Source organism: Trachinotus anak, unplaced genomic scaffold, assembly GCF_046630095.1.
Source record: "Trachinotus anak isolate AG129_WGS33_773 ecotype Australia unplaced genomic scaffold, CSIRO_AGI_Tana_v1 ptg000009l, whole genome shotgun sequence".
Classification (NCBI taxonomy): domain Eukaryota; kingdom Metazoa; phylum Chordata; class Actinopteri; order Carangiformes; family Carangidae; genus Trachinotus; species Trachinotus anak.
Window position 1 is genome coordinate 15,402,504 of NW_027273860.1, and position 21,225 is coordinate 15,423,728.

The window sequence follows — 21,225 nt, forward strand, 5'->3', positions numbered from 1 at the left end:
AATGGTCCAGCGAGACACAAGACATGGCAGAAGAGGACAAAAATTCTCCGCTGTTTGACATTTCTCTGGATGCTGAGGATGCAGCATCTGATATTGTCAATGTTATAATGGAGGATATGCATTATGAAAACTTTGAATATGTTGCTGGATGCAGCAAGAAAAGCAGCTCACCAACACCTCATTTTAATATGAGTTTAATTTTTGACCAGGTGAGAGAGTTTTTTGCCTCACAGGCGAAACCGTCAGACAACACCATGGATGCCAACCAAATCAAATCAAATCACAAACGCAGGTTTTCCAAGTTTGCACAAAAACAATTTGAGAGAATGATGGCAGAGCTGAAGGGCAAGTTTAAGACACAACACTTAGAGTTCCTGGTGAGTCTCAAGAAGAGTTCAGTGTCTCAGCCTACACTCGTTGAAGATGAATGCCTGCTACAAGGACCTGTTCCAGAGTCTTCCAGGCGTACACCTGAAGGTCCCAGTCCAACCAGGATGACAGAGATCAGCGTGAGGACAAAGATGCCTGCAGTTGATTCTGAGACCATAAAAGCAGATGTTGACAGCTTGTTTGACAAGCTACAGCAGCTAGAGGATCCTGCAGCACATGCCAACAAAACACTAGAAAACATCAAGACCAGTGGCGAGATCAAGAAGTTCTCAAAGGAACTGGTCGATAAAATATACAATCATCTGATGCCTGGCGAGACATATCAATATCCCATAGTTTCAGTGGACAGATGTCTTTCTGACTCTGTCATCCCTGAATTAACAAGGAAGGTGGACTCCACTTGGGTACAGTTTTCTCCTCAAGTTCTGTATGCCATGACAGAGGACGCAGTGGAAAAGTTCTTGCAGAAGGTGCTACTCTGGATGGACAAAGAACCATCAGAACAAACACATTACACTGAGGAAGTGTCAGGTGCACTAACTGACATCCAAGACGTAATCACAAATATGCTATGCGCACCAGAAGAAGAGGACACTATAAGGCCAGAGTCCGCTGAAGCCGGCGACAAGCAGACTGCAATACCCTCTTGTTCACGTGAGACACCATCTCCTTGTGAGGCTGCACCATCTCAATCCTCCAGTGATGATGGCTTTAATGTCAGGGCCCATGTTGATAGTCGTGTGTTGTTTGCACGCAAGGTGGCTTTAAGAGAATCTCCTGACAAAAACTCTGAGTCTGAACCAATTTCTTCCCTGAGTCCTGAAGGATATCTCGGAACTGCAGTGCTTACTTCGGCATCAACTGATAGCTCCTCTTCTATATCAGAGGAGATGACCGATGACTTTGTGACTGCTCTTCTCCTGAGGCTCATCACAAAAGTCCCGAACAAAACTAGAGGATCCCAGCAAACAGGTGACATCATCAAGTGTCTGTCAGACATGGCACAGGAAGAGATCAACATCCGTGGCTCTGATTTCAGAAAAACCAAGGACAAGATGAAGAAAATCAATAAGGCCATCACTAAAGACCTTTACAAGGAGTTTGGCTCTCCAGAAAAGCTACTGAAGGCTGCAATGGCATCGGACAACACATCTTTTGATGATGCTGTTGTGAAGTGTCTACGAACCCACCTCCTCTGTCCACCCAGGAAGAAGTCCAAAGTTGCCAGGTTTTTCTCAGCCGTGGGGAAAGCTTTAACCAAGCCCTTCAAGTGGTGCATCAAGAGCAACTAACACTCCCCCCTTAACCCCCCCCACCCCTCCCCCACCCCCCCCACCCCTCCCCCACCCCCCCACCCCCACCCTCCTCCCCAAATACCGCATTCATCTTGAAGGAAACCAGAATCTGGTTCCCAAAATACAACACCCACTCTCCACCTCACCTGACTTGTACTAGGTCAGATGAGGTGGAGAGTCATCCAGAACCTAGAGAACTGCTTTCCTTCAAGATGAATGCCATCAAGAGACCTTTCTCACAGCGGCCACTTTGACACATAGTCTGCATTAGTTTTGGTTTTACCTGCCAAGTGATTCTAAACCTAATGGAGGCACACTTGTAGTTTACAAGTCAAAATGTCCGCTGTGAGAAACGTCCAAGGCCGCACGGTGGCTCAGTGCTTAACACTGTAGCCTCACAGCAACGGTTAAGGTTGGATTTCCAGCTTCAGTCTTTGCTGTGTGGAGTTTTTGTACTTCCCGTGCTGGCGTGGGTTTCCACCGGGTGCTCCGGTTTCCTCCCACATTTTAAATATAATAATTAAAAAAAAAAAAAAATTCTAATTACATTTTGTTTTTAGTTTTGTTTTCCTCTGCTGTCAAGTTCACAAAGGCATAAATATTAAATTTAGGTTGATTATGACTAAAAAGTTTTACTGTGTACATGCATTAATTGCATGTTTAATGTTTACACCATTAAAACAGGATGAGCTTTACAGTAAAAGATGTAGGCCTATATTTGTCTAATGAAATTAACCAGAAGACACATTTCAAAGACATTAATATAATCTATAATATAAATTTCAGTGTAACTGACACAATGTGTACATCTTATGTAGATAATACCCGTAAAGTGCTCACCATATATATATTCTCTATATGGGTTACAATTTTCACCATAGCACAGTGATATTTGTATACAAGGTCTTCTCTATTATTACTGTCATACAGCTCAGGTGTAACTGGCTCTAGATTTTAGGAATGGTCACAATTCAGACTGATAGCGTGGCAGGAGTACAAGTATTGGGTTACATTCAATAATATGGAATATTAACTATAAGGTTATTAGTCATATTCAGTCAGGAAAAATAGACATCTTAATAAACATTCATATATATGAATCAGGACATTTAAGTAATTTATGAGAAATGCTTTTTTGTGTGTGTATCAGAGTCATCCAGTCAATCAAAGTATGAAAGACTCTAATCTGGAGATAGATATGATCAGGATATGAGTCATAAAGGCTGAGCATCCGCGGTCATTTTCATCAGGGTGGTATTACAGTATATCAGTATATAGAATATTACATATAATGCATTTACAAATGATGTGCGGCAGTCACAATACAACTACAAGCTATTTTAAACAATATGTCAATTCCATATTTTAATAGAGATAGATTAATATAATCTGAACATGGGTTAAAAGATGAGAGTATTTACAGTCATTTTGATCAGATGTGAATCAAATCCAGGAACATCCAAAACATGAATATTAGTTATATCTCAAAGATTTCATCCACTGATACCAAACATACTGTACATTAATATGATCCAGACATAACTCAAAACCAGTGAGTAGCAGTCTGTATATATGAGGCCATAAATTACATTTTAATGTTTCCTGCCTGGATACCACACATATTTAGCTTTTCATAATAAACATATATGAGGTTAGACATGTCAAAGTACCAATCTGGAGATAACCAATGAGATTATGTATCTCACTGCTGCCACATGTTTGTCTAATTGAACAATTGCATGATCAAGCAGGTGTGCAGGTGTTCCTAATAAAGTGCTCTGTGAGTATTCATCATCCACACCGCAATACCCCCACCTGCTGATCATTTACAGGTACTACAAACTATAAAATAAATCTCACAGAATGACCACTTCATATTTTATGCTGAATCCACAAATAGTATGACTCCCTGCTTCATGCATATAACATTTTGTGTTATTTATAGTAATTATTTTAGATAAATGTGATGTGTGATTTTACCTTGTTGAATGGACTTTAATTCAGTCAGTGTCCACTATCAGCTGTGATAATGTATCCTGAGAACAACTCAATTGTTCTTGATAACAGATGAAAAATGAACTTGCCATACAGAGCCACTGTATCACTGAAAGAAAGAAATATGAAAATATTTATTATGAAATGTATTGGCTATCTCAGTCAGAGCCACAGTTAAATTAAAGGTAAGAAAAACATGTAATATGGTCTCACTGGAACTATATTGACTGGACATTCATAATTTGCAAATCAATGAAAAATAACCTGATGTTACATGACCAAATCTTCTACTAGAAAAAAAGTAACTTGGAAGAAAAGCACAAATTCTAAGGTTGAGTAAATGGCCTGAAATGTACTGTGGCAATCATTTGTCAGGAAGCAGGAAGTATATTTCATAATAGAGAACTCACATGTACAATTGTCTTCAGTGGGAAGTGAAGGCAGCAGGAGCCTTGCAGTCTGGGGACCAACAAGACTCTTCTGCACTTAGGGTGGAGACACACGGAGACACTGCCAGCAAAGGGTGGAGGTAAGCCCACACTCTTTAATTCAGATGAGCTGAACTTCTTAAAGTGTCTCACAGCTGTGTGACAACAGAAATGTCTTTGTCTTGGAAAGTTACATCTTGTTTTACATGAACAAATGAGTATAAGACAGACTTATTCTACTATAAAGTTTACTTGTGTAATCAAGACACGGCTTCATTCTTAATTTCATTCCTTTTGTCAGCACAGTGAAAAAAGAATAATTAAAAAGCAATAGGTTTGAATGACATGCTGGAATTAGTTTGTGCATCTCTTTATACTTTTTTAGAGTTTGCATTGATTAATTCCCCTCAGATTTTTCTATTTTAAGAAATAACTATATTGAAAAAGGTTGATTATTTTATTTGGCTCACTTTCTAGTGACCCTCCTCTGATCGATCACACTGCAGGCAAAGCTTTCAGTTTCCTCTCAAACAGAAGTGAGACTTTTGGTTTGAGATGAAACTACTGACTGTTGTCTGTTATCTCACTGAGCCTGTTGAACTCAGTCTGATCTGTAATGGACTGATTACACTCTGGAGCTGGTGACAGTGTCCTGGCCTCTGTCCAGCCTGCAGCTGATTCACTGTCTGTACTAAGATAATGGCAGCCAGTGAATCAGCTGCATGTTTTTCCCCTTTGCTGTGTGTGTTCATATTATGACATTGTTCCTCTTTTTAGTCATGTTATGAAACCTGTAACTCATCTTAAACTGTCTGTATATTGTCAGAATAATGTACAAGTGCAGCATTAAATCCATTCATATTCAAATAGAATAAAACTATGGACATGCTATACTTGAAAATGACATATAACAAATATATATAACAAATAATGTAAGAGCAAACATGCAGAAGGTCAGATAGTTTATCACAGAATAATGAAGAAAAGTAACACAACAGGTGAGATAGCTCTACATACTTCAAATGCAGTAAAGCACAATTAACTAATCACATCTTAAATGATAAATACAATATTAACAGGCCACTAAAGGTCAAGAGAAGACACTTGAATGTTCTAAACACAATGTGACCACTGCACATCCAGGAGCTGCACTATGCTTCACTCATTGTGGCGGCAACACTGAACCTCACAAGACCCCTGATCATGCAGACTGTAATAAAACTCTATATTAATTAAACTACATAATATATGTTTTAATTAAAACAACTACCCAAGAGTAACAGGCCTAGAAAATGTGGTGGTATAGTGCCCTATATAGTTCATTATTAAAAAGTTATTCATTTATTGTCTATATAACCCAGTCCGTTTAAATATTTATAACTGTAGGAATACCAAGACACCAATATAAAATAAAACTGAATTAATAAACATCTAACTTGTTGTTTTTCTGGTCAGGACAGACTCAGAGGAGTGGAGAGAATAAAGCACAGTTAAGTGTATTTAAGGATCTAGTGTGTGCCTGTATTTCCTGTCTCTGTCTGCTGTAGGCATCAACAATGTGGCGTTCATACTTCCTGCTGGCAGTGTTTACGGTGTGTGTAGGCCCGGTCGCAGGGTTCAGTAATGGGAAGGTGAGTGCAGCCTGTGGAGACATGGTGCCCCAGCATGGTTATGATCCCAGCCCAGACCCTCCTCCATACAACATCACTGTGGACAAATCCATATTCAGTCCTGGTGACAACATCACAGGTGGGCTGTTAAACTTAAGGTTTACAGGCTGGGTGTAGTAACGCATCATCTCTCCTCACCTCTTCTTCCTCTCATTCTTCATCTACAGTATCTCTGCAAGTGACCTCCTCAAACCCCACGTTCTTCAAGGGTTTCCTGATAGAAGCTCGGGATGCTGGGAAACTGGACCTCCCAGCAGTGGGATCCTTCATCCTAACTGACCCTCATGAGTCACAGCTGCTGCAGTGTGGCCACACTCAGGTAAAAACATAGTGGTTTTTAATGTGCTCCTCAAATCTCTCATGAACTAGCTTTAATGTTAGTAAACCATCTTTTCAGACTGTGTGCCAGTGGTACACATACAGGGGGGCAAAGAGGGCAACTGCCCCAGACTCATTGGGGCTCCTTCTCATAGCTTATGTGTTGGTTTATGGTGATCTGCTTTATTATTATATTACTATATTACTATATATTACTAATCATCTTCCTGTGTTGTACAGGCGCCCTGTGTGATTTATTTACATGGTGCATAAATACACTTTTGTTTAACCAAACTGCCATAAACTGGTGTTGTAGTGGCCCACTGACCTCCTTGTGGTGAGAAGATACAGTGGCTTCAGAAAGTATTCAGACCACCTCACTTCTGCGCACCATTTTGTGTTGTAGATTTAATTTTATATGGATAAAATGACCAATTTGCTCATCAGCCTACACTAAATAATCTATGATGACAAAGTGAAAACATATTTTTTTCTCTTGCTAATTTATTAAAAATTAAAACTGAAAAAATAAAAAAAAATAAACATGCAGTTGAATGTATAACACAATTAAATGTGCAAAAAATAAAAATAAAAAAAGTGAAGAGGTATGAATACAGAAAAGGTGTCTGGGGGCTTTATTTATCTCAGCAGCAAAGAGAACCAGAATTGCATTTGAAACACAACTTCTTTTAATTTGGCGATACAAACTCAACACTTCCTCCTTCCCTGCTCTCTTGATGAAGTCATATGTATATACACATATACATACACACACACACACACACACACACACACACACACACACACACATATACATATATATTTCCACAGCACTAATTCTAAAAATTCTACCATTGTTCAGCTGCCGTCAGTTAAATTCAACACTTCCTCCACATATTTCAGCTTAAAAGCTTATATGATGAAATGTGGAGATTGTGCCTGCTGAGCTGCTGGGAAGCTTTTAAAGCTTTGAAGCACCTGTGTGAAAAGTGATGAATTGAATATATATATATATATATATGTGTGTGTGTGTGTGTGTGTGTGTGTGTTTGTGTGTGTGTAGAAATAATTATTGAACCGAGTAAATGAAATCAGTATTCATGATAGGTTGGAGAAAAAGTGCTTCGCAGAGTGGTGAGTATGGCATGACTTGTTGTTGTACTGAGTGCCCTGAAGAGTAAAATGCTGCTGTTCCTTTCTTACTGCACATAGTTATTATTTTTAGTCAAGAGCTATAACAGCAGGTGCTGCCAGCCTTGGCATCTCACCACAGCATGAATCAACATTATGTTTTTAATGAGGTTGTTCTTTCTCTCTCTCTCTCTCTCTCTCTCTCTCTCTCTCTCTCTCTCTCTCTGTATGTGTGGTGCTGTAAATCCCTGTCATTTGAAGGGATCTGGGGTGAGCCACAGCAGAGGCACAAAAAAGACTCAGGTTGAGGCTGTGTGGGAGTCACCAAAGAACCCTCCACAAAGAGTCCAGTTTCTGTGAGTATGATTAACGCTGTGCAGGTTTGAGTGCACGACTGCACTGAAATACAGACCTGCACACAAAGGGTCGTCCAACCAACAGAGTTTAAAATGCATGATCACTCCCAAATGAACTGGCAGGTCTTGTCATACAGGTTTGTGAAGGTGGAGGAGCTTCAGTATCTGAAGGTGTTTGTGATTTGTTGTTGCAGCGTGACAGTGGTGCATGGGTATAAGGTATACTGGGTGAGGATTGCAGGTCCTGTGGTGTCTCTGAGAGGAGCGACTGCTGCTCCACCCACTGCTGCTCCTGCTCAAACCACCAGCCCCACTGCTCTGTCCACACCGGTCAGTGTCTGATGTGAAAGACGACTAAAAATGATGATTAGCGAGGTTTTAAAATTTTATTAATCTGTATTTTATTTAATCATCTACCTAAACTGTTACAATTATGATAAAATACAATCCAAAATAATACAAAAAATAGCTTCAAATTATAATATCATTATTATAGGGTTCCCTCTAGTGGCATCTATCTATGCACGTAATTTTAGTTTTATCTGTCCATGTTAACAGTTATGTCTCTGAGATTTCTGCCTCTACCTAAGTGGATGGACTTTATGGTGCACAGCTTTTAAATAATCCATCATATCGGGTATGTAACCATACCCCTGTAAAAATACAACCCAGACAACGCACATTATCCAGAATGATTAGATCATTGAAATTCAGAATATGAATACCAGCAACATATCTGAAATATTGTCTTCTTCCTCCTCAGTTTAGCTCAGTGGGGTGTGGCCACAGTAAATCCTGCCTCAGAGACCCAGTGGGCTGTCGCCCACAGTCAGACCCACACTGTTTCTTCCTGTCATTTACCACTGATGAAGCAGGATCGAGCGTGATGTTTGAACTCAGCGGGCCTGCTGAAGGTTACATGTCCTTCGCCCTGTCTCTGGATAAATGGATGGTGAGTTTTCATCAGGAAATTTACCACAAAAAAAAAAAAAAAAACTGCCTCAAAAGGCTGAATTCTTTGACTTAAAAATCAATAAGTCGAGGCTTGCGTTTGCCAAACTGGTGGTTTATGACACCTCATACTGAAGGTGATGTTAGAGCGCAGCTTGTGCTTCATATCCCAGCACCACTCATACCATTGTTTTTTACATCTTTCATCTTGTTTACTTCAAATGACATATTCACACCATAACTACTGACAGTTTTTCCCAAAGTGCTTGTAGATTTTCAAATATGTTTTTCTTTCCTTCCAGGCAGCAAATCACTATAGTATCAAAGTTAGCTGAGACTTGGCTTTCTGTGTATGTATGTCGTACTGTCCTCAAGCCTTGTACCAAAAATATGGGGGACTTTATAAACACTCCTACATTGTTCGCCCACTGTGGATGTGAACATTTTCAAACTTGAGATGAAATCAGCATTTTAATTATTATCATAATCACTGTTTTCAAATCCAACATGTTGGACCACAGAGTCAGTATTATATATAAAAAAACATTTACAGTGCAAACAATATTTAGTTGAGCTCCTTCCTGTAAATTTTAAAGATATAAAGAGATAACAGCCTAAATCTAAACAATGACTATAGATTATGACAAAAAAGGTTGACTTAATGGAAACTTTCAAGAGCTTTCAGCTGCATCTTGTGAGCTTTCTCAGGAGATGTTCAGTTGTTATGGAGATGCTGACTGTTATCACATGACATATTACAACACCCCAAACAGGATTTGTGTCGATCACAGGAAAAGTGTGAATTTGATTTTTGGTCTTGTAGAGTCTTGTAGGTCTTGAGAGCCGAAATACAAAACAAAAATGTGGGTTTGTGTGCAGCTGTGGGGAACAGTACATGCACATCAGTGAACACAGACAACATCAGCTGTCTACAAGCACCAGACCAAAACTGCTCACAGCATCCACTGAAGAGGTCAAAGGTCATTGACTAGGTCAAGGATTAAGGTCACTGATTAAGGTGGACACCAGAGAGCATCTTTGAACAGAGACAGACGTGGCTTCAGTTCTACTGACGAAAACTCAGTCACCTCAGTGACATCATGATATGTAGATGAATGCCATGAGATACGGTTGAAAGTTTTGGAAAATCTCCACTAAGTGAATCCTGTGCTAAGAATAAACTTTAATGCTAAAACAAATGGATATACTTTTTAACTTGTAGATATAACCCATATGTGTGCGAGCTGAAGCCTACCGGCACACTCTAGGCACTGTGTTGTGTTTCTTGGTGTGTGTGATGGCAGCACCGGCTAAATATTCAAATGAAACACTGAAATTAAATTACTTCACATTTGAAAAGACCTAAGGCACTCTAAACATAGTATGAAAATAAATTAAGTGACACAGTCGATAACAATAAATAAAGTAGAATTGAAAAGCTAATCCTAAATTCCTGCAATATTTCCACTGAACGAGTGCTGAACCATGCACAGCAAGCTAGCTAATAATAACTAACATGTCAGGTATAGGATGGTTTGAACAGAAATTCTGAAAGTGTGGTTTTACTCAATATATTTTAAGATGACGCAGGCCGGCATTAACACTGCTTACCTTGCATCTCTGGAGAAGAAAACATCGAAGAATGATGGCGTCCCACACTGGACGCATCTCAAAACTACGGTGTCCTGCAGCTGAAAAACATAATTAAAACTGGGATTTACCGGGGATTAAATAGCGCCACTGCGACACCCAGTGGATTATTAAGGCTACTGCCCTGAGTCAGTTTTTAAATATATAGCATTGATATGTTTAGATTACAGTGTTGGGTCTCAGGTATATGTAAATAATAGGGACCATTTCCATAGTAATGGCCTCCATATTATTTGGAAATAAGAATAAAACTGAAGCACCTAGATCCCTGCAGCAGTTCATAGTCAGACCAAACGTTAGAGAGTTGATTAGTAACTTTGTTTTTGATTGATGCTCTTTTGTTTTTTCCTCGCTGATTTGATTTTGAATTGAAATCAGCTCAGAGGGATTTTTTGCTGTGTTAATATCAACAGAGAGCAAACAACAGAACAATAATTTCTATTAACGTAATGAGGAAATGTTGTTAATTTACATATTTAGCATTTTGTTGATTCTGAACTCGTCAGAAAAATGTTCACCGCCAATATATTTGCTTTCTGCCAGAATATCCTTGCAGAAAAATATCCACATGTGGTGACTGCAGCATTATTAAACTGTCATGGTTCTGTTTAGTCTTTCACAGCACTTGGTAGATGATAGTCTGGTTTAATGCAAACAAAGATCATTCCTTAACCAGAGTTAGTTCTGTTGCCTAAACTTAACACAAATGTGGATGCAGTTTGTGGCTTCTACACTTATCACCAACCCCAATTATCTCCTAGTGACTCTGCAGTCAATAAATGCAGCACTTCAGTCATTCAGAAAAATAACATTATCTGGCCAATTGGCCACCACAATGTGAGAAAAATAACATTATCTGGCCACCACATTGTGGTGGCAGATGAAAACAGTGTGAAAACAGCTGGTTAGTTTAGAGGTATATGAACTTAATTTCTAGGAGAGAGTTACAGTTTCCTTTCAGTAATAAACACCACAACTTTTGGGGACTTTGCTCTTCAAGATGTAAATGTACAGTACGTCAGTATATATATGTAAATGCTTCTGCCCTGCAGGGGAATGATGACGTCTATCTGTGTGTGAACGATGGTGGCAGAGTTACCGTAAGCGCTGCGCACGTCTCTGGACGAACACCCCCTGAGCTGGCAACAGAGGTACACTCATGATCATCATCATCATCATCATCATCATCATCCTCATCATCATCATGAACACAGATTTCAGTGCAGACCTCTCTGTTTCCAGGAGGCTTTGTGGGGTCAGGCCTGGAGGCTAGCAGAGGGGGTCATCCAGTGTCGTTTCCATAGAAACATCCTCCGAGATAACAGATTCAATCTCAACCAGAGCTACTTCCTGTTTCTGGCACATGGTAGAGCTCACCAAGGTAAAAGGACATAAATAATTGCATGAAAACATTCTGTAAAATATAAACTAAACAATAATTCTTGAAAGAATTTAAGAAATTATTAAGACTCAACTTATTATAATGAAATGTTATTTCATTTACAGTATTTTTTTTTACTATGATAAGTTTTAAATGTGCTTTTTGTGTATTATTACCTGCAATAATACTTTAATTTCATGTGATGTTTTATATATATATATATATATATATATATATATATATATATATATGTATGTATATATATATATATATATATATATATATATATATATATATATATATGTATATATATATATATGTATATATATATACTGTTTTCTAACAGTAATTAATGTGGCACCTTGTGAGATGTGTGTTTAACTCACTTAAATCAGAGTTAGGCCTATGAAGCTAATGTAGATGCTGTAGATAAGGTAGGCTTGTTGACTAAGCACTGACCTGTTTCATGCTCCCATTGTCTTACTGACCTCTTGTCTTGTCTGGCTTGATTCTGTCGTGTTCAAGGAAACACAAAGGCTGAGGCAGCTTTCACACCTTGGGTCATGTGTATTTCCATCTGACTATTAATGCCTTCAGTGGTAACACTTGCATGAGTCATATCACTCAGAATAAAATATGTTGCTTCCTCTTCAACTACTGCTGGAAAACCATGGTAATTCCGTGAGAACTTAGTGCAAATTGTGTCCATGTTGTGGAAACTCAACCCTAACCCTGTCCTCCACAGGTTTAATCCACAGACACGATCGCCAGCCCCTCATCTCGACCAATCAGAAGGTGATTACTGGATCTCCAGAGGATCTAAGTGGCTCCCGCTCCCCGCTGCTGATCAAGGTCCATGGTTGGTTGACAAACATTTTCTGATATATGGTTCCAGTCTAGGCTCTGTAGATTAAGGCTAGACTGCCATGTTCACTACATCTCACGGTTACCAAACCAAACAACACACTGCAGTCTCTGTATTCATAGAGCTTTAACCATAGAAATATAAAGTTTGCTTATTTATTTTTGTATTCATTGGTCAAGCTTCTGTTTCTGAGATGGATGAAGGATGGAAAGATGAACCTTCAAGCTCAACCTAATAAATGAAATTTAATAATGTAGTTTCAGGTATTTACTGTATGCAAATAAGGCAAAACATTCTCCTTCGGAGGCTTCATTGATTAGATTTTACTTATTTTTAGTGAGCTTTTCAGGTCACATTTATTTGTTTTGAAATATCATGCTGCAGTATTTTGTTGTACCCAGGCGCCCTTTATGTTATTTTGTGATCACATTGCGTTCCCTAGACAAACATTAGGGGAAATGTCAAATTTTTTATTTCTTTACCTGTTATCAAGCAGGATTACAGGTAAAAGGTGAGGACGAACACATTATCATTCCAGACAGAAAGTCTGTGACATTATGAAAATGCTTGTGCCACCTGCTGCTTCATAAGTGGGCATAATATATTATGTTTTCCCTCAAGGCTTGCATACAGAATATCATGTGACTGAATTGCAGACTAAATTACAGAATAATATCACAAATACCTTGCCTAGAATAAAGAAGAATACCAATCAATCCCTAAGAAAAAAAGCAAACTGAAGCCTTTCCATAAACAAACATGACAGTTTTGACCAATTAGGAAGGCTGGATGTGATGAGCTCATAAGTCTCGGCCGATGTGTGCTCTGTCCTCTCAGGTGTGTTGATGCTGACCGTCTGGATGTGGGCAGTGAGCACAGCCATCTTCATTGCTCGTCACTACAAACACTGTTGGCCTGACACGGCTCTGCTGGGACAAAGGCTCTGGTTTCAGGTGAGAGCACCAATATATCCTCATATTTTATTGACAGACTAATCCACATAATTTTCACATCCGACAGATGAAACAGAATAATGATCCAGTCATCTTGTATTTTATTGAAATAGTTGCCCTTCTCTCTCACTCCCCTTCTCTTTGCAGCTCCATCGCACCATGATGGTCTTGGCTGTGGTCCTAACTAGTGTGGCCTTCACGCTGCCTTTTATATACAGGAGCGGATGGAGCAAGGTAAGTGTGTGTTGTGTGCATGTTTGTGTTTGTACCCCCTCCATGCTTGTCCGTCTGTCCCTCCATCTGTCCAACCAGATCTCAGCATTTCTAAATCTTTTGCTGTGTATCTTTGTGTCAGTCCCACACACATTTCCACAACAAGTCATTGTGTTGTCATGGCTTGTTTTTTTTGTGTTGGTGGACCTCAGACTGTGTGTGTGTGTGTATGGATTTCTACTCGTAGAAAGTAGAAAATTGCAAAACATGAAACTACATTTTGCAGCAGCAGATTTTTCCTGCTGGGATAAAGAAACCTCTTGGTGAATTTTTTTTTTTGATCTACCCTTTTCCTGTGGAGCATCGTTCTGACCAAAATGTCAACTTTGCACACTGGCTCTTATTATCTAATAGCTCCTAATATTTGCACTGTACATGCATTTTTGAAAGGGTATTAACCCTTCTCATGGTAATGACCGTGGTGGCCCTTCCTGCAGCTCCACCCTCAGGAGACACTTTAACTTTACAGTGGTATGGCTGTAATGGCGCGTGCATACATTCAGACTCAAGGATCAGCCTCTCTCTTTTCTACCACAAGAGAGAGGTGTAATAATTTATATATTCAACTGACTACATATTTTCTCACATAATTATTCCCAAAAGTGTTTTTAGATTCTACAATGAATGGCACCATTTGAATTTGTGTGTGTGAAAATTAATCAATTATTATCATTCTTAAATTCTGCAGTGAGCCAACTCCACATATTCTTTTATTTCTTCTTTCAGAGAGACACCTAAGAGGTAGCATTAATATGTATTCACTTTATTTCCATATGATCTACTGCTCTGTCAGGATGTACTTAAGACCACTAGTGCTTTGGGCTAAATGCTAACATGCTCACACTGACAATGCTGACATGCTTGTATTTAACAGGTATATGGTATTTGGTCATGAATTTTTATTTTTCTTTATTGGACAGATCAACATTTTAATCTGATGAGGCCTGTTTTTACAACATGAATGTTTGAACCTAATTTAATGGCTGCGTCTATCAAATATTTTTGCCTTTGTGATGTTAATTTCTTAGTCTGTGATTATATTGCTGTGAGGTGATTTTGTGTGTGTGTATGTGTGTGTTCTAACGCTGCCAATCTCTGTGTGATTATCATGATGAAATGATATAATTATCGTGTTTGACAAGTTAGTCAGAGGGAGTCTTTTCTTCACTAAGTCAAACTTTGTTTCTCTTGAGGAAAGTGTTCCTGAAACTCAGCTTCCTCTGCTGTGAATGGACTTGGAGCCAACACTGTTTGTATGTCCTCGTTGAGCCGCACTGTGGTGTGTATGTGTGTGTGTGAATGACTCAGCCGTATTAATCACACACTGTTCTCCGGTGTGAGTGACACAGTGTTGAATCTATCCGAGTGTTGGCTCATTCTGACTCACCACAGAGGCTGCAGCTTTCAGGACACACACCGGCACAATATATCTGCAGGTTTTCCCACCGGCTGACCTGCTCCATCATAAATGTGATGAGAGTGTGTTAGATATGGAGGTATGTGGCGCCTCTTGTGAATGTGCTGGCTCGAACACAAGTAGACAGAGGAACAGGAACACGGCATGAATACAGACTTTGAAGAATCTAGAGGCCAGTTCACAGAGGGGTCACAAATCTGACTGCTTTGTACATTTTGTACTGTCTGCGAATAAAGAGCACAGGAGCAAAAATCATATTTCTAAATTCTTAAATATCTATTTAAACATATTTATTTTTTATTTTTTTATGGCATGCATTACTCCATCAAATGGAGATATATTTCAGATTTGGTATCTGTCCCCAGGTTTAAATGAGGGTAATTCTCAGAGGTTTGATTAAATATGGGCCTGTATTTTCTAAACTTACAAGAATTAGCATTAAGAATGATATTAAGAGTTAACTCAGAGTCAAATCCGGATTTTAGCCCCTAAATATCAAACATTGGAGTCTGTGAGCAGTTTGGGAGGTCAGTGTTATCCTTTATAAAATCTTAAATTTCCAGCACAGCATGAAATATTTGGACAAAAAAACAAAAAAGAGATCTTCACCTTTCACTTAAGTTTAAAACTACACTTTTAGCAGGTTAATAAAAACTAGCCCACTTACGGATTAAGGTGACATCCATTTCTGGAACATAAAAGCTGTTGTTATTTTCGGCTCCTTCTCATCGATGCTCTATAGCCATCAATCTGTTACTAACCCTGTTGACTGTGTCTGTCAGTGGCCTGTAGGTGTCTATCTTTCCCCATTACAGAACATCAGGACACACAGGCTATAGCAGCAGTAAATGATGAACTACCATCCCAGCCTAACGAAATGTTTGACAAGATACTGTGGATGTGTTTATAGAAAAATTTAGCTCAATAGCTTTGTGAGTTTTGCTCTTCACTCCTGTCAGTGCTGTATTCTCTCATTCTGCTTTAATAAAAGCATAATGCACACGTGAGAAACACACTTGGTTGATGATGTCACAGCATCATCTTTCTTTCTCTGGTGCTCAGACATTTGTTATAAAGCGCATCATGTGGAGGTGTGTGTCAGGAATTTTCAGACAGACTGTTTTGTACTAATTGGCACTGCATGCAGAGTTAAGTGCATATGACCACAAGAGTGTTTTACTGACCTCACTGTCATCTTGTCATGTCTTGTCTCGGATGCAGGGATGTCTGTTCCTCACAGAGCTTTTTAAACTCATTAGGTTTGAGAACATTTTCCCTTCCACTGGATAAGTGGCTCCCATCACTGTCACTGTCTGATGACAACCAGTGTGAAAATATCACAACTAAGATGCAAAATGGTTTATGTATAAATTAAAATGGTTTTTTTTTTCTAATCTTTTCATGTTCACATCTTAGATGGTCTGAATTCTTATTTCTGTTATTGGCATCCTTTTCCTGGACATGTATGGCACTCACTTATTACATGTTTATATTTATATATATGGTTATGATGATTATAATGGTAATGCTGCTGATGATAATGATAATATAATAAAAGGATAAATAACATGCTGAAAACCACAGTATATAAGCTCCCTCCTTGAAGGTGTGGGGGCTACTGAAGGTGGTCAGCTCCCTCCTTGAAGGTCAGAGTCTGACCAAAGCTGCCTGTCTCCCTCTTCATTCATCGAAGCTAATTAGCAAAGTTTCAGGAGCAGGACCACACCTCAACCACACCTCTTCCTGCAATCACATAAATGCCAACCTAATCCTCTTCTCCTCTTTTGCACAAACACAAAGACCAGAAACTATTAAAACAACCCTCCTGCCATCAACAGTCAATCTCCCTCTACCCTTTCTTCATACTGGACGGCTCACAAAAGTTTCCATCACCTACATGACCAGCATAATATAACGCTCCCGTCATTCGATCCCGTCACTCCGACTCGCTACATTACCTTTGCCCATACCGTTATGGCGATCTAAACTCATACCATTAAAGTTCATCTTAGTGACATCAGTTTCTTCACCAAACTCATAACTGGTAATCCATGCCTGGCCTCAAACCACCCTCACGTAATGCCACTCCTCAAAGGACTCTTTCGCCAAGAGCCAGCCATAAATCCTTGTCACCATCCTCACCGTAAACTTGATCTCAACATGTCTGCACGTCAGATGTGTCCCATCTCTCCAAAGACACCCTAATATTCTACTTAAGCAAACTAAAACCAATCAATCCAGTCAGCCAACACCCATCTTTTACTTCAAAGCGTAATCATCCCTAAATCCTTTTGAGACCCTCGCAAGCTACCTGCTCTATTGCAAAACAGAAAGCAACAGCAGTGGATCCTCTTCATCTCCAATTCTGGATAAGTCGTCACTCGATTCTGGTTCCACCACCACCCCTGTTACTTGTCTGGCATATTTCCTATTCATTACTCAGGACGCTCTTTCAGAATCAGAGCCACTACTTAAACTTCCTACAATGGCATTACAGAACATTTCATACAATCAAGGGTCGATTGTCTTCTCAACCATATCATTGCTACACCCGTTTGGACTTTAAAGATCTCAGAGATGTCTAAACTCATCTCAAGTAAATAGAGGTTTTGGGGGTTCGCCCCAGTACTGTGAAGGATTCCCTACCAAGCCTCCCAACACTGCATCCAAAAATCACAAAGAAAATCACAAGAACACATTCATCCATCTGTTCAATAAATCTTTCAAACGTACCCCGTTGATGGTGTGGTCCTTGCTAGTGAATTGAAGCTAATTAGCAAAGTTTCAGGAGCAGGACCACACCTCTTGCGGCAATCACATAAATACCAACCTAATCCCCTTTTACTGATGTTTGTTGTTATTTGTGTTGTCTGTAAACACCCAACACAGTATAGATCCATTTCCTGCTGTAATTACTGCAAATGTGTGCTGAGGGATTATTATCAGCATTTCAGGTGTGTCTGATGATTAGATTTCATGTTATCACAAGTGTATTTTAATAAGTTGAAATCATTCTTCAGAGGGCAGCAGCAGCAACAATAGTATGTAGTAGTAGCAGCAAAAGTAAATGTAGAAGTGAATGTAATTTTACCGGAGACCACACTACTATCTAAAGCCACAGAACATCACTGCAGCTCCTCTTCCTCTGTGTTTCCTTTTCTCTCAGGGTGCAGGCTCTCATCCTTACATAGGCTGCACTGTCATGGCTCTGTCTGTCATCCAGCCAATTATGGCGATTCTCAGACCTGTCCCAGAGTCCCCCAGGTAAGACCTAAAACCAGATTTTAATAACTCCCTGTCTTGCTCATCACTGTCTCATACAAGTGGATTTTATCCCTATCCGGTCCTGTGAAAAGCAGCGCTGGGTTTTTTAAAATTCATCCATGTTAACTGAAATCATGCCAGGTCCTGTCTCTGTGCATCCGCAGGAGGATCATCTTCAACTGGATGCACTTTGGAGCGGGCACAGCTGGACAGATACTTGCCAGTAAGAGGAATGATCACAAAGTGTATTTTCTGGAGAAGGTTCATGTGATTGCTGCAAGAAAGGTAGTAAAAATATCTGCTTTGACAGCAGTGGGCGATCCAAGGAATTCGACTAAAACCAAATTGTTAAAAGGATGAAGTTGGTGTCATTCTATACCCTTGTTCTGTCAACAATTACCATGAACAGACCTAAACAAGCAACCCGTTTCTCATAATTTCCCTTTCCCATCCTCGTCGCTCTTCCCTTCCCTGTCTGTGGCTATCAGACTCAGGCTCACTGGTTCATGCTGAAGACATACATCTTTAAAAACAGCTCACAAACATGTAGTTTCATATTTTTTAAGACAGTAATTTCCTAAAACAGCTGGCCTCTGCAGTTTTTAGAAACAGTTACTCAAACTGATATAATCCTTTTATGGGGCCTATTTTCAGCAGCAGATTAATTCACTTTTGGTGCACTAATCAGTATTCTCAGCAGCAGGACAGCAGCTGTGGATATGCAGACAATAGTTTTTAGTAGCATCTGATTATTGTTAGTTTGGCTTTACACATAGGGTTACAGACTGATTGAAACACACACTTTTTTAAAACACACAGAGCACTGTATAGCATGATCTAAATTTTTTTTCTGAGAGCAAATTTCCAGATGAAGCACTGACTGTTCCTCTGGTCCTCTCTCCCTCCCAGTGGTGTGTGTGTTCCTGGGTGCTGCCCAGCAGGCGCTGCTGTTACCCAGTCCCTGGTCTCCTGCGATGCTGACTGCGTGGCTGCTGTGGATCGTGCTGACAGACCTGCTGCTACTAATCTACCCCTGCAAACTCAGAAATAGAGGTACTACAAGTCAGTGTTAGTTCATCTTAGTTGAATTTTGTGAAATACATGTGAGGACAGACTTTACAGCCTTGATGGTGTTGATTCCACCTTAAATGAACCAATGTTTTTCAATGCCAGTGTGACTGGGGCTTTAACACCTGATGGTGTTAAAAGTGTAAATCAAACAGCCTGATCAGCAGCAAGATGCCTCACTGGAGTCCCACTCACTGTGCCAACTGTGTTCAACAAATGCACCCATACCACCAGTGCACTACTCTATATATGCTTTTAATTTTGCCCCCCTGTTGGCTGTAGATTAGTTCTTATTGCCTGGAGTAAACAGTTGGTATTACCTGTTTGTTTCAATTAGCACTGAGTGCTGCTGCCTGCAGCGAGGCAATCAATTGTTCTGTTCCAACACATTATGACTAAAGCCAAAAGAATTATGATTATTAGACTGTGTGTGTGTGTGTGTTTATGTGTCAGAGGTAGGTGTATTAATGTGGGTGTGAGTGAATGTGAATGCTTAACAGCTTGGAAATGTCAACCATCTGTAGTTGTCTTTTAATGAAAGACTTAAAATGAACTCATCCGTCGTTTGAGAGGACAACAGTGGGAAGGCTATTCCTGCACATTGCAGTGATGTTCAGCTTTTCCGCATTGGCATTACAATGTTCTTGAAATCGATTTATTAAAACTAAAACCATATGTACCATTTTGTGTTTTAGTATTCTCTACTTATCCAACATGTCTGACTATATCCACAGGAAACAGCAACAGTGATGACACAGAGAATATTTTGTTTGCTCAGTTTCAGAAGTGGCAGCATGGAGAGGTCAGACCAGCCTTGCTTTATTCATTGTGTTGTTGTATTTTATATATATATATAGTATATATCTTCCTCTCTTTATTGATTCTTCAATGCAATTTCTTTCAGGTTTCCAAAGTGAAGAAGATGGTGTTGGTGGTGTTCCTAATAGGAAATACAGGTTTCCTAGTTGGATTTCTGAAAGCTATTGCAAGTTTATAACAGGTGACAAATAATCGTCACCTATGACACTGTCTTGTAATTGTTATATAAAGTGTATATGCGTTTGTGCGTGTGTTATTAAAGGATGATTTTTAACTGTTTGATCACCTCCGTACTTCTTTTGGTGCTTTTTCAACCCTCATGTGTCACGGAACAGAATGTGTATATAGCAATATTAACAGTCAATATTGTTTTGCTATTGGGTTTGTTAACAAAGCTGTTAGCCAAACGTATTTGGTGGAAAAAACAACGATGGCAGTTAAACTCTTATCCAAACTGCTGTAAGTATCTGTCATAGTTTACAGCAGGTGAGCTAAACTTGTGGTTGACAGTTTTGCTTGTCTATAAATAGAATAGGTTTTGGTCTCTATAGCTAATTTCCTCCTTCATGACAACTGTACAGGGGGAGAAATTTTTATATAACTCACCTGTTAGATTTTTATTTAGGCTTAAAGTTTTGCATAATTGAAGTGGGGCCTCTTTGATTGCCAGGTGGGTGCTGTAACAGTTGGCTAGCCACTAGCTGTTTGCTAGGTGTCGCCTAAGCTGATTCAAGTCTTGCCACAGTCATTAAACCGGCATGCACTGAAGTCTCAACTCCACATTGGCCCCACGTCTGTGCCCATTTTTGGTTTAGACAGGAGTTAGGCAGAGTCGGGTACTGCCATGATGGTGTCAGCAGAGCAGCCCACTCTGAGCTTCAAATTGATAAAATTAAAATGATACTCAACCCTAAAATTAAACAGTTATTTTAAAAGAAATTAGTCTGTGTACATTGTCTCTATTGTCACTTTAATTCTCAGCAGGTTACTTTATTCTTCTC

The 21,225-nt window shown here is 39.4% G+C and overlaps 1 protein-coding gene across 2 annotated transcripts; it reads left to right on the plus strand.

Annotated features, from left to right (window-relative positions):
• Window positions 1-2,053: 2,053 nt before the first annotated feature.
• On the plus strand, window positions 2,054-20,503 carry frrs1b (ferric-chelate reductase 1b). Of its 2 annotated transcripts, none has more exons than XM_071485564.1 (16): window positions 2,054-4,209; window positions 5,656-5,857; window positions 5,946-6,097; window positions 7,489-7,583; window positions 7,778-7,913; window positions 8,347-8,535; window positions 11,237-11,335; window positions 11,427-11,565; window positions 12,311-12,424; window positions 13,268-13,383; window positions 13,531-13,617; window positions 18,240-18,337; window positions 18,502-18,560; window positions 19,247-19,399; window positions 20,140-20,207; window positions 20,310-20,503. In XM_071485564.1, exons 2-16 carry the CDS (start codon window positions 5,665-5,667, stop codon window positions 20,400-20,402), a joined length of 1,791 nt encoding a protein of 596 aa, XP_071341665.1. In that variant the 5' UTR covers window positions 2,054-4,209; window positions 5,656-5,664; the 3' UTR covers window positions 20,403-20,503. The 2 variants fall into 2 exon arrangements, with proteins under 2 accessions (XP_071341665.1, XP_071341666.1); XM_071485565.1 differs by having other exon boundaries at window positions 2,056-4,209; window positions 19,247-19,390.
• Window positions 20,504-21,225: the final 722 nt, after the last annotated feature.